At 42.4% G+C, this 18,844-nt stretch overlaps 1 protein-coding gene across 4 annotated transcripts in view; it reads left to right on the forward strand.

Annotated features, from left to right (window-relative positions):
* The first annotated feature begins 11,148 nt into the window (after positions 1 to 11,148).
* The window catches only part of AFF2 (ALF transcription elongation factor 2), a 477,377-nt gene continuing 469,681 nt past the window's right edge, over positions 11,149 to 18,844 (forward strand). For 2 of the 4 annotated variants that reach the window (XM_074323511.2, XM_074323508.2), the window contains exon 1: positions 11,150 to 11,645. In XM_074323511.2, coding sequence (XP_074179612.1) covers positions 11,599 to 11,645 — 47 coding nt within the window. In that variant the 5' untranslated portion in view covers positions 11,150 to 11,598. Of the gene's footprint in view, positions 11,646 to 18,844 lie in introns of all 4 variants that reach the window. The other 2 variants (XM_074323510.2, XM_019712671.3) reach the window with 2 other exon arrangements.

The following is an 18,844-nucleotide window of genomic DNA, read 5'->3' on the forward strand; positions in this document are numbered from 1 at the left end:
AGACTAAGGAGACATGGTATCTATATGCAACATGGGATCCAGGATTGGATTCTTGAACAGAAAAAAGGACACTAGGGAAAAAAGTGGTGATGTCTGAATAATTTTTGTAGTTCAGTTACTAGTATTGTACTAATTACAATTTCCTGTTTTCGATCATTTTAGCATGGCTATATAAGAGGTTAACATTAGGGGAAGCTGGGTGAGGGTATATGACAGGTCTGTGTACTATTTTTGCAACTGTTCCGTTATGTCTAAAATCATTTGTAAATAAAAAGTACAAAACAAAAAGACAAAACACCTCCCCTCCTGAAGGTTTCATTCTGATGGGGAAAACAGGAAATAAGGCATAATAATATGTTTGAAAAAAACAAAAAACGAAAAACCCTGAACCTACCTTCCCAGGAAATGTAGTGAAAACCTGGGGCAATGCACAGTCTTTAGCCTTCTCTGGGGGAAACAGAATTCAATTCCTACTCTTTCATAGTTTCTGTTTGCTGATGATTTGCTGTGGTAGTTCTTTTAGGAATCCTTTCTGAGCTGTCGGTGTTATTGTGAATATATGGAGTACTAAACAGTTCAAATCTAATGACAAGGACACTGTTCCTGGCTTCCCTGTCACCATTCATGTTCCCGTGATGGTGTCTTCCTGAGTCGACTGTCCTTTTCACCTCTTCCTAGGAACATGTCTCACTGAAGACAGGTCTACAAATTTATATCTTTTACAGAAAAGAAGGCAGATTCTTGATACCCACTGGGGATTGGCCCTGGAGGTGGGAGTGGGGTCTTCTGCGGAGAACCTAGCCCAATCCCAGCTCAGGTATGACGTTTTTATATGAACGTTTACGGTGTCTTTTTTTTTTTTTTTTTTTTTGTAAAGGTAATACAGGAGAATTCTACAAATTCTTGGAAAACACAGAAAAGTAGAGAAAAAACCAAATCACCCAAGTCTCACTCCATTACCTTCCCCAAGAGTTTACTATTTACTTTTTGGTGCATTTGCTTCCAGTCTTCTTCCTATTCATCTGCTTACTGTAGTTCAAGCTCATACTGTTTATATAGTTGTGTAGCATACATTTTTACCTTCATAAGAAAACATATTTTGGATTGCTATAAATCTTTTGTAAACATAACTATAATGACTGAATAATATTTCTCCATGTGGCTGTGAACTCAACACCTCCCCTATTTTTGGATCTTGCATTTGGAAGATGACTCTCTGAGAATATGCCAACTTCTGCTAAGTTTTGTGGAGAAGCATGTGATTGAGAGGAATGAGCACTGGGCTTGAAGCAGGAGACGTGGGGTTAGAATTTTGAGTCTGTTCCTTATAAAGCTTTCAAACTGTGTTGTGCTCATTTCCCCTCTCTGATCTTTTTCATTAGCTACAAAATGCCATAACTGATCGTTAACCCTCAAGTTTCCTTTAAGCTCTAACATTCTATGATAAGAATTTTTTTAGTTAAGCATTTTCAGCAGTTTTTAGCAAGTCCCCAAGTTTTATATATCCATATATCAGTATTGATATTTACATATTGATACATCAAAGTTCACATGGGATGTATTTATACAGTTCAAAATGCCATGTAATGCTATCCACATAGTTTTTATTTTTGCCAGTAGCGACACTCTTTGGCACCCTGGAACTCTCAAAACAACTTTTAAAATGTTTTATATATTATCCCCTGCTTGTATAGAAAGCCCCTGTCTACACATCGCAATGACCTGCAGTCTCTTAATCACATTGATTGTTTGCTGATTGAAGTTCTCCTGGTGGTCCAAGAGGAACAACGGGTCCTGAAATAATGGACTCTCTGGGACAAGTTCATTCTTTATTTTATGGTTATCTTCAAGCCCCAAGGAGATTGTGAACTTCTTGTCCCTGTAAACTGTCCAAATGCCTGTTCAACCTTAGAACATGTTAACTATAAACACAACTCTTGCAGAAAGTTTCTATCATTTTATCAGTGAACTTTGACAAACTATTTTGGGGAGTGCTATGTATAGGTTCTAACTGGCTACGTGGAGGCCTATTAATACAGATGATGTAATACAGAATTGTACACCTGAAATCTATGTAATTTTACTAACAATTGTCACCCCAATAAATTTAATTAAAAAAATACAGGTTAATGAATCTGAAAAAAAAACCCACTTATTAAAAATGTCCTTTAGTTTGAAGGCAGATACTCTATCCAAAACTGTGGCATGTGAATACAAAGGAAAATATGAGGTAATGTTTCCATCCTTCAGTAGCTCTTGAATACGAGATCAAAATATTAAAAAATACATTTTCTTCATACACATCACATTTGTTTCTGATGTATTTGAGGTGGATGAGAAAAGTAAGCAAAAGTTTTGCCAGCTTCAGGGATAGAATATGATTGGCATTTGGCCTAGGTGAAACATTTGCCCAAACATATTCCAGCAAATCAGAACAGGGAAGAAAGAGTTGATCCTGATGGAAATCAAAGGAGGAAGTTGGGGAAACAGAAAGCAGGCTGCACGTGGGCCCTACAATGGCAGAACTTTCATAACTTATATGTACTATGTAAAGGATACCATGTTGGTGAAAATACATATTATTAATATGATTAATGGCAAACAAGACTACAACCAGTAATTCCCCTTTCCAGAGCTTCTGGCTTTGTTTTTGGTTTTCTTCTTTAATTGAGAACTAGTATGGCACCTTACATTCAATAGAGGCAGTTTAATTCATTCCAGGAAGGCCTGCTTTAAATAAGGTAAATTGCATGTGTGTTCTAAGTAGACATTACCATTTTCTCTTTCAAGCGGTGCTGTGGGGCAAAGTGTCTACATAACTCGGGATTTTTCAGAGCTTGATGAATACTTGTTGTTGACGATTGACTAGAGAGACTATTCTAAACAAACAAACAAACAAACAATTAAAAACAACAATTATCTTACAGACTATGGGATGGAAATTTGCATTTTTCTTCAAAGGATAAGATTTTCCCTTAATTATTAGTTCAAATAACAAGCATTTTATGATGTAATTAAAAAAGGAACAAGATGCAATGTTTTATGACTTCAGGACTGCATGACCTGGGTAGTCAACTGAGACCTAGGTGACTTGGTTATGGTTCTGACAGATAGAGCTAACTGTGTGATCTTGGTGAGCAATCTGGGCCTCTGTTGAGCTAGAGATAATCAATAAAGTTCCTGCTAGTGATGGTGTTTTGTGGTTCTATGATATATAAAACTGAGTGCTGGCAGGAAAGATGAAGACAATCTCAGAGGCACATCTCTGGTAAATTTAAATTTAGGTAATGAAATGGCATGAATTAATAAGTCTCAAAGTGTAGTGAGTTCACGTAAGGAAATGCTACTGAGGGTCAACTGTGACACCTTGAAGTGCAGCTTGGTGAGGGATATGGCCGTCTTCTTGGCTTTTTCTCAGAGGTCTTGAAGGAACTCTGGATTGGAGGACACTTTTTTGTTGGATCTCTAATACCAAAGCAAAGTAGACCATCAGTTGGAAATGAGCAGGACTTACTTGCCTCTTTACATTAGATCCTATTATCATTGGCAGTGGATCCAGAGGTATTTGACTCATTGAGGTGGTTGTAAACTTAGAGCCATTGGGTAAGTGGTACAAAGCTTTCCCAGCCATGAGTCTGCTCCAGTCCAGGTTGATACTGAGTCTCTCCTCCATCATCTTGGTCTGCTTCAATTGCTGTGAAAGGAAGAAGGGACAACCACAGAATGGCAGAGCAGCATGGCCTCTTTGGACCAGAATTCCAGGGAGGTCAGGTGATTAGGCAAAACTTCCTAATGCGGAGGCTTCTACTCTCCTTTCACCCATGGGGCAACCGAACTAATTGTACCTCTAATGTCCATCCCTGAAACTTTCATTTCAAAGATGAATAAGTTCTGGGGATCTAATGTATAGCTAATATATAGGGATCTAACGTACAGATCTAATTGTAACTATAGTTAATAGTACTTGAAATTTACTAATATAGTAGATTTTAAGTTTCTTACCGCACACAAAAAAGTGTAACTATGCTCCAAAGAAGACATACAGATGACCCATAGAGATATAAAAAGATGCTCAATGTCACTAATCATCAGAGAAATGCAAACTAAAACACAATGAGATATCACCTCACACGTGTCAGAATGATGATCGTCAATAAATCAACAAAGAAGTGCTGGCGAGGATGTGGAGAAAAGAAGACCCTCGTGCACTATTGGTGGTGCAGCCACTATGGGAAACAGTGTGGAGGTTCTTAAAAACATCAAAAATAGAACTACCTTATGACCCAGCATTTCATTTCTGGTTATTTATCCAAAGAAATCCAAAACACTAATTTGAAAAGATTCATGTACCCCTATGTTCACTGCAGCATTATTTACAATAGCCTTGATATGGAAACAACTGAAATGCCCATCAATAGACGATTGGCTAAAGAAGATGTGGTGCATATACATAATGGAATATTACTCGGCCATAAAAAGGAAATGAAATCTTAACCTTACCATTTGCAACAACATGGATGGACCTAGAGGGTATTATGCTAAGTGAAATAAGTCAGACAGAGAAAGACAAATACCATATGATCTCACTTATATGTAGAATCTAAAGAACAAAATAAATGAACAAACAAAACAGAAACAAACTCAGATACACAGAACAAACTGATGGTTGCCAGGTGAGAGGTGGTTTGGTGGGCTGGGTGAAAAAAGTAAAGGGATTAAGGAGTACAAATTGGTAGTTACAAAAGTCATGGCGATGTAAAGTATAGCATAGGGAATATAGTCAATAATATGGTAATAACTATGCATAGTGCCAGGTGGGTACTAGATTAGGTAGGGGATCACTTCATAAATTATATAAATGTCTAACCACTATGCTGTACACCTGAAACTAATACAAAATAATATTGATTGTCAACTATAATTGAAAAAAAAAAAATAGTCACAGGAATGTAAATTACAGCATAGGGAATATAGTCAATAATATTGGTAATACCTCTGTACAGTGTCAGGTTTATAGTAGACTTATTGGTGTGATCACTTTGTGAGGTATATAAATGTCTAATCACTATGTTGTTTTTGTACACCTGAAACTAACGTAATATTGTATGTCAATGGCAATTGAAAAAAATTAAAAATTAACAAAAGGGTAATTATGAGAGGTGATGGATGCATTAATTAGCTTGATTGTGGTGATCAGTTCACAATATAAACAAACATCAAACCATCATGTTGTACACCTTAAATGTATACAATTTTTATTTGTAACTTACACCTCAATAAAGCTGGAGGGGGAAAGGAATGATTCAAAGATTGAGGGGCTTATCAATGCATTCTACTTCCTGAAAATAGAAAGGCAGAAGCAGCTAAATGTTTCCTTTAGGCAGTCATTTCATTGCTTTTAACCTCATTCATAATGATTTGATTGTTAGCAACTTAATAGAAAAATAAAGGTTTCACATGATGCCCCAAACCAGGAAACTTTAAATGAAGACACTGATTTAAAACTCTTAAATGTTTCAATATGAAAATCAATGACCTGAACCCCCTCCAAAAGAAAAGATCACTAAGTAAAACGTAGTTTATACTTCTTCATATTATTTTAACAGCATCAAAACGTTCAGCTTAATAACCAGGCTCTGGAACTTAGGATGTGAGCCTGTTTGCCAAACAAATATAAAAACAAGAAAAACACACACAAAGAAACTAAGGAAAACCCTGCAAACACAGCCAGTGCTGATCTCACCTGATGGAGAAGCCTCTGAGACCCCAGCCTAAGGGATGACGAGAGCAAGCATTTATATGGCGCTTTTTACCATTTACAAAGCGCTCTCATATACATTAGGTTCCCCCTCTAGCCACTGGGAAAATGCTTGACTTCCCTCTGGAACCCAGCCCTTCAACCCTGCAGAGGGGACTTTGGGAAGAGACTCTTGACAGCCATGCTGTGAATGGGTTTCTGAGAGCAGCCCAGGGAGAGGGCTCTGAGCTCCAGGAAGTAGATTTCTCAATCACCACCTCAGGAATGGAGATGATTGATCTGGGTAATCGAGGTGACTCGTCACTCTGCCTCCCTCATCATTATAAATTACCAGTCTTCATCTGGCCATGGACTGTGAAGTTGTATAAAGGGACGTCAAGGAGCCAGAGAATGTCAGAGCTGGAGTGTTTCCAACCCCCTGAATTTATAGACAAGGGAATGGAGTCCTCAAGACGTTGGGAGAGAGAGGCATGGATTCGCGGTTCCACAGCCGCAGTCTTATGCAGAAGAGAATTTTCCATCAACAACTCACAGCCCACCACTATGCACTCCTCCACAGTTGACTAAAAAGCTAGCTTAGCCCTAGATTTCTGATCTCCAGGAAAAAGACCCATCTGAGACTCCTTAAACGATGAAGCAAGAATTGCCCCACCATCTTCTTGTTTCCTGTTGCCTATCTGACTGACTCTTTAATATGAGGGCACGGCTCAGCCAACTGCCTTTCCCCAATTCTGCCACAGTTGAGATCAGGGAAATTGCACCACAAGAATTTTTTTAATCCAACAGTTAACTGATGCCACTGCAGTCCCATACTCCCAGGGTGTTATAGTTCACTGGAGTGGCCCTGGGACAATAAACAATAATGTGGTGAGTAGAACAAGTGCTGACTTGGCACCTAGATGACCTTGTCCCAGACTCAGCTGTATCACCTTATGATCTTGCCAAAGTCACTTGTTTCCTCAACTGTCAAATGGAGATATAAAGTTTCCTTCCTTGCTTACCTTCCTGGGCTACAGTGAGAGGAAACCCTTTGTGAATGCAGAATGGAGGCTGTGGGGCAATGTTGATTAGTACATGGGCTTTGGCAGCAAATAAACTTTGGGACAAAGCCTACCTATGACACTAATGAGCTCTTTGACCCTGATCAAGTACTCAGCCTCTGTAAGCCTCAGTTTCCTCTTACAAAATAGGTCTAATACTAGAACCTACCTCAGAGAATCGTGGTCAGGGGTAAATGAAATAATGTATGTAAAATGCTTAGCACAGTGCCTGCTACATAATAAAAGTCTCAATCGATGCTACCTCATAATTGTTATGCTAAATATGCACTAGGATTCACGGGAATGTACCATATAAAATCCGAACAGCATCACCTTCAAGTACCCTACACCTCATTAAGCTGATGATCAACATGGGGTTATATGGCGTTTGATATTTAGGATTCAGTAGGATCCTAGAGACAAGACAGGACGTTGGAAGGTCTCTGAAATAGGGTCATTTTTTCCAGTAATCAGAAAATCAAATAGTAGGGACTTTTTAATTATGACATATGATTGAGATGCAAAGTACAAAGTGGCAGAACCTGGAGTTGTGACAAAAATTACATACATATGTCCATGAGGCTCATCCTAAGTTCCGAGAATTGTCGTGACCCAGACCCACATTGAAATCCACTCCTGTGACTGCCACCTCCATGGAGACTTGTTGGGTAGACCCTGAAGGGGCCAGGCACGCATCAGATCCTGTGCTAAAAGTTGAGGTCCCTACCCTCAGGCTTACAGTTTCGGGGCCAAATAAGTACAGACATTCTGTGCTTAGAAAAGATGAAAATGCTCCTTTGGTAAAGATTGTTCTGGAAGTTGCAACCCATGTGTGGAAACTGCCCCAAGGTCAGAGAGTCATGTTCCTCCATTGCAAACTCAACGACAGCTCCAGGCTGCTCTCCCAGAAGCTCTGCAGTAATGAAAGTTGGTGATTCCCAAGGGAGCCCATGGGATTCTTTCAGACAGGCTACCTTAGATGAGCCGTAATTGATCACAATTTCCTCCTAGAAAGTAACTCAGCCTGACTGAACACCAGGTCAGAAACAAATGCTTCATATTTTAAGTAGAAATCTGAAGTGTGACAGGATGACACATGTATCACATACTGTCAACTTTTTCATTTCCTGGAACTGACATTCACAGTAAAACTTTCCTAAATTAATCTTAATTTTGCGAAACCATGTACCAGAACCTTCATGACACTGCCTTTTCTCAGCTGTAGGAATGGAAGATTTCAGGTTCTTTGAAATAAAGATTAGTACCTGGAGACTCCAAATTAAAAGTAATTCAAGTCAAAAATCTCACTTTATAAAGTGAGACAATCGGCATTTCCATACAATCAAGTCTCTTTGAAAAAAATGATTTTTGGTTTCACCTCAAGAGATTGGGTCATGGAGCCTTACTTTTGATTCTGTCCTGTCTGAAAAGATGGCTTTCTCTGGGCCCAGTGGTCCTTCCTATAGGTTCCTTTGAATTGGTGTTTTTGAATGGTGGTGATTGACAAGGTATAGAGGAGGGCCTGGTCATAGAAAATGGGAGAAGGCAGCAGAGAGAGGATGTCCGAAGGGGAGAAGGTTGAAACTTCTGACTTGTTGGCCTGAACTGAGAATTGTGTTGCCAGGTCAGAGAGGAGCTTTTCTAGACAACCAGCCTGTTGAATGGTAGCGATTGGCAAGGTGTGGAGGGGGCCTGGTCAGGGAGTGGAAGGGAAGGGAAGCAGCTGGTCCTCATTCCAGATAGCCATACTTCCTCTTGCTACGGCCGTCTCTGCAACCTGCTTTCCCTCTCCTCCTTCCAGCCTGGTGGAGGAAGTATGATTTCGATGCATACCTGAGGAGTCACTAAAGAGCTGAGTTCTAAGGCTTCTGGCCCCATCAGAACCAGGGATGGGCCAGAGAACGAGGAAGGGAGAAGGTGAAGCTACCCAGTAGCTGATGTGTAGACAGTGAGCGTGTGCTGGGCCTGGGCTGGCTGGCTGACTGGCTGGCCTCGGGGACAGCCTGGTCCCTTAGGTCTGCCTCTCTCAGCTTCATCCCTGTTCCAGGAGGGTGGCTGGGAGTGGGAGCTCCTTCTACCCAGTCCAGCCTTCCTGCTTGGTTTTGATCTCAGGAAGGGACAGCCCCTGCCCCTCTTTTGAAGCAGCAGCCGGCACCACTCGTCTTTTCTCTCCTTCCCGCAGGCACTTCTGTTCAGAGTGTTGCCTCTTGCTGGCTCCTTCTGCTTCTGCTCCGTCCTCCTGCTGATTGGGAAGAAAGTACACCAGTGGGGTGATGGGGGTCCGGAACTCTTAAAGGAGCAGCTTTATTTCCATTGGAAATTTACTGTTTATCTAGCACATATTTTCTGTCATCATTTAAATGTTAATTGTAAATGTTCTGCTTTTCCTCTAAGGATTTTCAAGCAGATCAAGCACTAGCCCTGGCAACAATCATTAGCAATCAGATCCAATTTGAGGATCATTTAGCGAGGGCATAAAGGTTGGGGGCCACGGATCTAAGCAGGGAAGTCTTTGCCATTTCAAGGGCTCACAGTCTAAGGCTGAAGACTAGATCTCCTCGAAGAAACAAGGCACAGAGATAACTTGAAAATCTCTGGCACCATTTTTCCAATAGTTCTTTTGCCTTGGAGTCTTTGACCAGAGGAGTTTACAAGTAACTAAACTGACAACGCAATTTGAAGTGTAGTCTTCCCTTGGCTGGCTGCCCATTGGTTGATTTGCAGTCAGTCAACCAGTATTTGTTGAGAACCTGGTCCTATGCAAAACAAATAAACATGTTCAAAAGCCTGACTGGGTGCTAACGTTGCAAGAGCTCACTGCCTTGTTTCTGTATGTTAGTGATGTACTTTTTTCCCATAAGAATGTGAAAGAGACAAAACACTGGACCCTTCAAGCTCAGATTCTGAAGTCTTCCACCTCTCAGGAGCTATAGCAACTTCTGGGTTCATCCCTAAGGTGGCTTCCCAAGATTCTAGGTTCTAATCTGGGATTGCCCTCTAGGAGAAATGTTAGATCTTGAGCAAATTACTCAGTCTCAGCTTATTCTTGGGAACAACAACAACAACAACAAAAAGGTAAAGAAAAGCTATCTGGGTGATTTGGGGAATATGAGATATTAGACAAACATATTCAAATAGAAAGGAATGGAATACCACAGCGGTAAGAGCCAAATGGAGGCTAGATAAAGTCTCTTTTTCCAGATGGGGAAAATGAGCCCCAGAGAAGAGACTTGCTCAGAGTCACGCAGACTTGGCACCCTGCTCTGTTAATGCTTAGTCTCCTGCACTTCCTAAGAGAGTCCTAGTCTTAGAATTTCAATAATACACCAATACTATTCCCTCTGTATAACGACAGGAAGAAGGCAGATGAGACGTCTGGGACTTCAGAGTCCTCCTACTCCTGAAATGCCAGAAACTGTCCCACTCCTCCCACAGTAAGACAGAAAGCCTTTCTGGAAGGCTACTGGCTAAAGGGATCCACTGAGTCCTGGACCAAAAGTGGAGGCTGAAGGGAGGGAGGAGACTGCAAGTGGAGAGAGACAGATTCTCCTACCAGAAGGGAGACAGGCAGGTTGTGGGTGGAATCGTGGGCACTTATCCAGTGGTTTTCCCATTTCCCAGAGGAGGAAAGTACAGAAGTCGTTTCCCAAGGCACATGGTGGCTGTGTGAGGAAGGTGATAGTCCAATCCAGTTTCCCAGAGTCCTAATCACACACCCAAGGACCACACAAGGGCAGTCATTAATGCCTACCCTTGCACCTCATGGAATGCAAGGCCCAGAGCTTGTGAACCTACTGGGTGTGGTGTGCACCGTGCCCAGCAGCCTGGCACAGCACTGCGGCACGCCTGGCCTGCCTGGGTGCAGGCACGCGGTGTAGCAGGGATGATGAAGGTGACCGCCTTCTCCTTCCTGGCCCCGCGTGCTCTGCGGGGCGGGCCCGAGGGATGCTCGAGCCCGCCAAAGTTTGCTATGGTACTCGGGGGCCTGAGGAGTGCCCCCGGGTAGGGACGGTGCGCGCCGAGCAGCAGGGTCGACCCCCATCCCCTCAGCAGTTTGTGCGCTCTTTCGTGGTTCCAAACAGTAACTCCAAGTGCTGGGAGTGGGCGGGGGTTCAAAGAGGGGTCTCCTTCCCCAATCCTGCATCCTGATCCCGACAGTCCCCCTCCCGCATCCCTGCAACTGCCCCTCGGGCTAGGGTCCAGGCCCAGGTCCCCAGCTCTGCGACTGCTCCCACCAGCTGATTTTGACAGAGGGGGGTCCGGATGGCGCGGGAGGGCGGGGCGAGCCCCTGCCAGATCCGGGGATGATAACGTGCCGGCTCCATGTCGCGGCTTTGGGCTGTCCAGACTCCGCCCCCTGTGAGTGTGTAAGTGTGTGATGCTACCGCGGCCGCCGCCGCCTGTGCAGCCGCCGCCACCGCTGCTGCCGCCGCCCCGGCTGCTGCGCCGAGCCGCTGTCGCTGCCCCGGTCGTCCCCGCCGCCGCTGCCAGCCCGCAGCCCGCCAGGCGGGCGGCTTTGCCTGCCCGAGCCCGCTGCAGCGTCGGGGCGCTGGGCGCGCGTGCAGCCTCGAACCGAGGGGACCCCAGCGAGCTATCAGTCACTTGCCCGCCCCGTGCCACCACTACCACCGTTTCGGAGCGCAGGACACCGCACCTCCAGCGCCCGCGGCCGCTGCCAATGCGGCTCCAACACTTTTAGCTGGTCGGGAGGGCCGGAGAGCCGGTCTGCCTAGAACAGCGAGCCAGCCCCGCCAAGAGCTGCACCGACCCGCCAGGAACAGGGACAGACGCCCGCCCGCCATGGATCTATTCGACTTTTTCAGGGACTGGGACTTGGAGCAGCAGTGGTAGGTGTTGATTTCTGTCTTCTCCTTTGCTACGCAGATCCTCGGGCTAGGGCTGGGCTTTTCGCCTTTGTTAAAAGGAGCCGGGGCTGTGGTGGGGGCGCCCCGGACGCACTCTCACTTGCTCAGGGCCACCTCTGGCCCCGGCCTCCCGGACTCCTCGGTGAGGTGACAGGGTTGGTGGTGGTGCGGGCAGAGGGAGGGATGCGGGTCTCCAAAGCTTTGCTTGGCGCTCAGAGTCCAAAGAGTTGCATTTGGCCCAAATCGGATCCGGTGCCGCCCGGGGTCTGAGTCGCACAACCTCCACAGGGATTTTCTCAGTACGGTTGGCCAGACCGGCCTCCCAGTGCATCAACGCTGCGCGCTAGAAATGCCTAAACTTTCCAGGTGCCCAAAGCTGGCGGCCAACCTTGGGGAACTGGCAGCGGCAGGGTGCCACCGGTCACCCACTGCTTCCTAGGCGGCCACCGCCCCCGCCACTACCGTCCCCGTGCGCCACGGCACGGCGCGCACACCTTCCCTCCCACCCGCTCAGCCTAAGTTCCCGGTACTTGGGCGCCAAGCAGCGGCTTCGGGGGCCCCGGAGCGTGGCCCTGGGTTCGGGCCGACTTTGGCGTTCGGCTTTCAAGACAGGGTTTTTGAAATTGGCCCCCGAAGTCGGCCACTCGGATGTCACTGTACATTTAATTACCTGCTGGACCCTCATTGGGAAGCAGCCGCAGGTTTGTGTAATGGGCACCAGCTCTGATTCAAAGGTTTAGTCAGCTCCTCCAAAAATACCTTAAACTTGTCGCTGAGAGGTTTTGGAAGGATGGTGCAGAGGTGACTGGGGAGACAGAAAGTTGTTCCTCTCTGCGTGATGTGCGCGCGTGTGCATACATGGCGATATACATATCTATTAACTTAAAAAAAACCTTCACCTTCTGCCACAAACGTTATCATTGTTAATTTGTCATATTTTAACATGTCAATTTCTCCCCACAGCCTATAGAATTAGATGGGGGAAGGGCGCGGCGGCAGCTACTTGTAATTACACTGTTGGCTATTGCCTTTTTAAATGTAGTTAGAATAATCTATAGTACCGACCTATAGTGCGAAATCTTTTGCACTGTTAAACTACTAGCAGCCCTTGTAAAAATGCTGTGTATTTTAAAAGGATTTCCCTTGCTAATGTGATATTTCAGTCAATTTCCTTCTTTAGAAAAGGGTCATATGTTTAGCCAATAGCCAATCATAACTCCCTTACTTGCAAATCTAAGATAATCAGAACTTAAATACATTTTATTTTACAGGAATTCCAGGTAAATCCTTGAAGCTACAAATCACGCTGCATCAGTAATAATCTGTAAGGCATTTTTGATACCGTGCAGGGTTTTATCAGCTTTACAAAAAAACATTATGTCACAATTTTCTTAATAACCACACTGTTATTTAAAAGTTAAGATCACAATAAAATTACTTCTCAATTAAATATTTTGCTCCTGAACACAGCCTTTACTGTGCTTCAGTAATTTATTTCGCAGATAACTGATAACCACAGCATTACTATTTGCATATAATTTGCCTAATATATGATGTGGGTAACATCGTTAATTTACCAGACATTGTTATAATTGATTTCGTGGGTGTAGTTCAAATGTTAAACATATATGAAGTGTTTAGTTTTTAAAAATGTATTTATTATATTATTTTAATTTCAGTGTAATCTTATGCACTTGCAGTTGCATAATTGAAGGGGATGGACTCTTTTAGATTTGACTTGTTTTTTCAGAAACATATGCCCACCCCTTTTTGGAGACTATCTTTTCTTATGTTAGGGAAAATGCAAAACCTTTTTTTCCCCTCCAGATCCTTAACTATGCCATATCAATTAAGAAATATGCAGACTTGGACACTCTGTGGATACTGTGTGAAATACCAATGAATTAGTATAACACATTTGCATAAATAAGCTGGCCTTTTCCCTCTGTGCACATGTTCCAGGAAAATTTCTTCTTCTTACTATTTGATTGTGAGGGATAAGCTTCCTTATACATCTGTGTTTGTAAACATGTGCAATGCGATTGTTCATGTGTGTTTTGTACACCCCCACAGAGAAAAGGAACATAGTTGTGACATAGTGGATGAAGTAAAAAGCTTGCTATTGCCTCGAATGGAATTCTGTACCTTTCCAAACTCTCTTTGGACATCCAGAGCATGCCAATTACATGTTCATTATATGTTTACTTCCCTTCCTGGGAAGTAAGTAGCTGCTTAGAGCGTTGGCTTCCACAGCCACCCCCGAACTCCCCAGGAAGTCCAAGGAGGAAAAAGGTGCCAGCAAGTTAAGGATTTTGTTGACATTGGACATTTTTTCACCATTACTTGTGGAACAGAAAGCTTAGAGCTGTCTCTACTGCAACCCTAGATGTCTGACAATAAATGGATCAGGCCAGCTAAAACCAAACTCATTTTCCTAGAATTAATGAAGAAAGACTTTGCATACACAGGCATATGTGTTATTTGCAAACACTTGACTATAGTAAACAAGAAGTGTGTGCCCATTTATAAACAGACACATTTGTCGGGATGAATGCAAATGGAAAGGATTGGGCATGAATGATGCTGCAATGTATGTATGTGCCCTGTCTGTGAGTGCTCAGTGCCTAATGAAACATAGCCCTGGATTTCACAAACTGCAAGAATATCTTAATGGGTCATGCTCTGGACTCGATTAAAGGGCCAAAGCTCAAGTTCTTTAAGATTCCTGGATGAATGAGCAATGTTCACCTGAGTCTGAATTTAATATGAACCGTTCTGTGAAAGAAGAGGGAGGCACAGATGTCTGTCTGTGCTCACCAAAGACACCACTTGTTCTTAAAAAAGAAAAGAAAAGAAAAAAGGTAAAGAACAAAATCGAATTGTATTGTTTAAATCATTCCATAGACTTCCTTGTGGTAATCCAGTAAATGAATTCTTGAGGTGTCTGGAGATCATGTGGCTAGATTTGGACTTGTTTACCAGCAACTGAGATGTCATTAATCCCCGCTGTTTTTTGTTTTTTTTTTTGGGGGGGTGCGACCAAAATTAGAGGACCTGCAAAGTGTACAACCTTCCACTCTTGTAAGCACCCCCTCCCCATATTGATTCGGTATGGCTTTGTGACAGACCAAGTCCCTTGTGGGGGCATTTATCTTTTTATTAGTAAAAAGAAAGAGATTCCTAAAAATGAAAACATGAAAAGAAAACCACCATGATAGCAAAATCAAAATGTTAAAAAGCCTAGTGAAAATTGTAGGTAAGCAGAGGTGACAGGGGCTGACTTCTCACTGCCAAGGACTGCATCAGTTGTTTGTAGTTTTTATGTGGTGTCTCACAAGTAGCCTAATTAGAGGCAAGCTTGCAAACGGGCAGTTATACAGGAAGAGACTTAAACTCACTAAACTGTTATATAAATAGAAAGTTCAAAGGTCTGTGTGGGGCTGTCAAGGCTGGGAAGGGGCCATGTGCAGGCCAGGCTTCTCCTCCTCCCAGGAAGGCAGCCCCCAGGGCCTGCCCCAGCAGCCCACACTTTCCCCAGTTTTCCTCGACCTTGCAGGGGGTGGCGACCCTGATCTACAGACAAAAGTGAACTGTTTCAGCTCAAGCCAGGCATGGCCCATGTGCCTGCAGCAACCCTGCTGCCTCAGCCGCTCTGCACACAGGTTTTCAGAGGCTTCCTTAGCTGCCTTCCTCTGGAAGAGTGCATCGGACCTGTTTATGAATGAGAAGTTGTAGAAGAGAGAGAGAATACAACCTTCCTTAACCTGGGGGTAGTGGAAATGTGGGGGCAGAGGGCAGGATCCTGTTTTGACTAAGGCCTACAGGTTGCCAGCATTTCTCATTCTCTACCTCCATCCATACATCTTTTCCCCTTCCCCTCTGTCTTCCGTTCAAAGGGAGATGGTCCATGGTCTGTTTTCTTTGCCAGTACAATATGCGTTCTCCAGTGTGCTTGAGCATTCATTCAGCAAATCATTTGGGGTTGAATTTCTTAAGGGAGTATATGGAGAGGCAAGACTCAAGGCGGTAAAATTAGCTAGTGATCAGGTCATCTGTACAACCTCCAAAACCCCCCAAAGAAGAAAAGCTATCTCTGTAAATCTTAAAAGGCACGTCTATTGGACAAGGAAGAAAATTATCTCATGTTAGAAATCAGTTTAATGATACATGAATTGTTTTGTTAATGATTCAGTCAAGCATTTAACAACTTTAAAATATACAAATCAAGATCGAAAATGACTGCTTCAAAAATGAATCTGTCATTATAGACATAAATGAGATTCCAAACATTTAAGCATTTTGTGGATGGATAAAAATTATATTGTATTTAAACATGCTAATTATTGTTGAATAGAAATGGCTTTAATGTGCCGAACCTTTATTTCATGCCCATTATTTTTAGCTAAGACTATTTCTTGCATGCAAAATTTGCACATATTTAACATAATTCCAAATCATAAAAGTCCAATAAAATGGCCATCTCTGGAACAATCTAGAAGCTGTAGTCCTGTGAGCTTACAGCTCTTGGTCACACCTCCAAAAGGGAAACTGCTATACACTTGATTAACCTCTGATATAGACAAAACTATTGGGACAGTGGCTACATTTTTCATTTTGTCTTTTTTTTTAATCACTGTGGGATAAAGAAAGAGATTTTAAAAACGTGTTTATTGATAATGGAAACAAATGTATTGCTGATTAAAGAGCTCAAGATCAAAACTTGGAGAAACCCTTTTGAGGCCTGTGTGTGTGTGTGTGTGTGTGTGTGTGTGTGTGTGTGTGTGTTTTACCTGTGTGTGGTAGAATCTTCATTGCTACTATTATTGAGTGGTATTTACTTTGTGTCCCAAGCATCACCGAGTAGCTAGTGCTTTAAATACTCAATCTCATTTAATCCTTCAGACCACTTTATAAGTTAGGACTTGTTATGATATCTATTTTACAGACAAAGTTATGGAATCACTCGCTACTCAGTGATACAATGCAGGGTCTAACCTAAATGGAGCTGACCCCAGAGCCTGCACCATCAACAACGGACATTTTGAGCCTTTCTGGCATGTGAAATCCTTTCTCATATGTCATCCCATTCTGTCATTGTAAATTCGAATGTGCAGGGGTTATTCCCATTTTACAGATAAGCAAACAGTCTTCGAGTGGTCGTTTGACTCACTGAAGCTCACACAGCATGGTTAGTAGTAGAACTAGGTCAGAAATCCACATCTCTCCATTTCCAGGTCAGGTGTCTTTCCACAAAACCTCATTGCCTATTATTTATTGTTACTGTGTGGGCTCAAGCATTTAGCGCTCACTGAAACAAATGGATTGGATTGTGTATATTATACTTGTGTAACAAAAATCTGTGGCATTGCCGTGTAATTAACTAGCCATATAACTCTGCTTTTTTACTTTTAATTACAAAAAGAACAATTTACGTACTGATAGAATCTCTTAGTAATTATTCGATAGATGCCCCTTTAATGAATGATTCATATTATATGTCATATATATTATTCAATATATATTATATATATTTAGTATATAAGTATGCTTCCTAAGGAATGGGTATCGCCCTCTTGCATCATCTACCCCAGTGCCTTTCCCATGGCATGTGCTTAATAAACATCTGTTGATTGATGTTAGAGGCCCCATCCGCTCAGAGTGTTCTATGCAAAGGGCCCTATCTTTTAAAGATAGTTGCTTAGTAAATCCTGGTGATAATACTGACCCTCTGCCTGTTTGATAGTGTTTTAATCGTAACTTTTTGAAAGTCTCTTAGCCAGCCTGCTCTCTTTTGCAGAAAGTAATGAGAAAGAAAAATGGTTCCAAAAAAAGCGTAATAGGAAAAGGAAAAATGAGAACCTATGTTGTTTATTGGCGTGATTTTAAAAAAGGATTTCTATGAATTCTAGGATATGCTCAGAATTGGGAAAAAACCAGCTGTGGAGGCATAGGGGTTCAAGCATTAACGGACTGGTCCTCCTTCTCAATCCATATAGAGAATGTTCAAGTAGAATGTGGGACAAAAATCTGAAGAAGAATTGAGTGGTTAGAGCGTTGGGATTCCTCCTGCTTTCCTTGAATTTCAGCCTTTATGACTTGTATTTCATCATGAGAAGGCTGTTTTTCTACTTAACTGTAGCAGATCCATGCCATAAATTATCATGACTGTTAAACAAAGGTCCAGCACTGGGTTCCTCTAATGTAAAACTTTTATGTTGCACTTTAATGAAATTTTATATGCATGTTCAAAGCAAGGCACACTTTATACCGTGGAGAGGGTGATGCTCTGAATTGTTGAATTTATTTTAAAGTAAATCTTTTCGATGACCTTAGCTGCTAACATCTACCTACTTACTGAGCTGAGAAAAATTATCTGAGTGCTTAAATAAAATCGCATGATTTAAGCAGGGCTGACAATAGCACTGCAGCTAGAATCTGATTTTGATTATGGATTGCCTACTTTATGGGCTACTCTTTTTTTTTATATACCTGTGCATTTTGCTTCATTTGAAAACGAGAATCAGGCAATGATTTAAAGTAATCTTTGATTTGGTTTTCCAATAAGCATGTGCCGGTATATGAAGGTATAAGAGCTACACATTGGGAAATAAGCTAAGGAAACAGGTTTTATTTTCATTACAAACTCAAAATCACTCATCCATTTGTTTTGTCAACGTTCCTTTTGCTGGAAAAAGGAAAAGGAAAAACACATTACTTCTATCCTATAAAGAATGGATTGTTTTGTTAAATTTCCAAATGACAGTTCTCTGCATTGTCTACCATCTTCAGTGAAAACCATATCTCAGGTTGGAGGTACTTGGTGACCTTGGTTAAACCGTATTCCTGTGATCCAAAACTTGTATTTTGTAGGCAACATATCACCTGGAAATAGCACTGAAATGGTTTCTTCTTTATATAAATAAAAAGTAAAACTCCGCTTACCTTGTAATGGTGCTAAAATTACAATCTTGGCTTTAACAATCATTGGAAGAAGAAATTTCTGAGGAATCTGATGTCTTCTTGGTCTTTGGGTCTCTAGTATGGTTTGATCAAACCAACCAGCCAGAAGGAGTGTATTATGAGGTCAGTTTAACCCTCTGACTGTGGCACTATGTATTATGACGACTTAACTATCTGGTGAACAATAAACAATGCAATCACAAGAGACTTTATTTCTCCCT

The sequence above is a fragment of the Rhinolophus sinicus genome, chromosome 18 (assembly GCF_057876585.1).
Source record: "Rhinolophus sinicus isolate RSI-liver-muscle chromosome 18, RSI-T2T, whole genome shotgun sequence".
Lineage (NCBI taxonomy): Eukaryota > Metazoa > Chordata > Mammalia > Chiroptera > Rhinolophidae > Rhinolophus > Rhinolophus sinicus.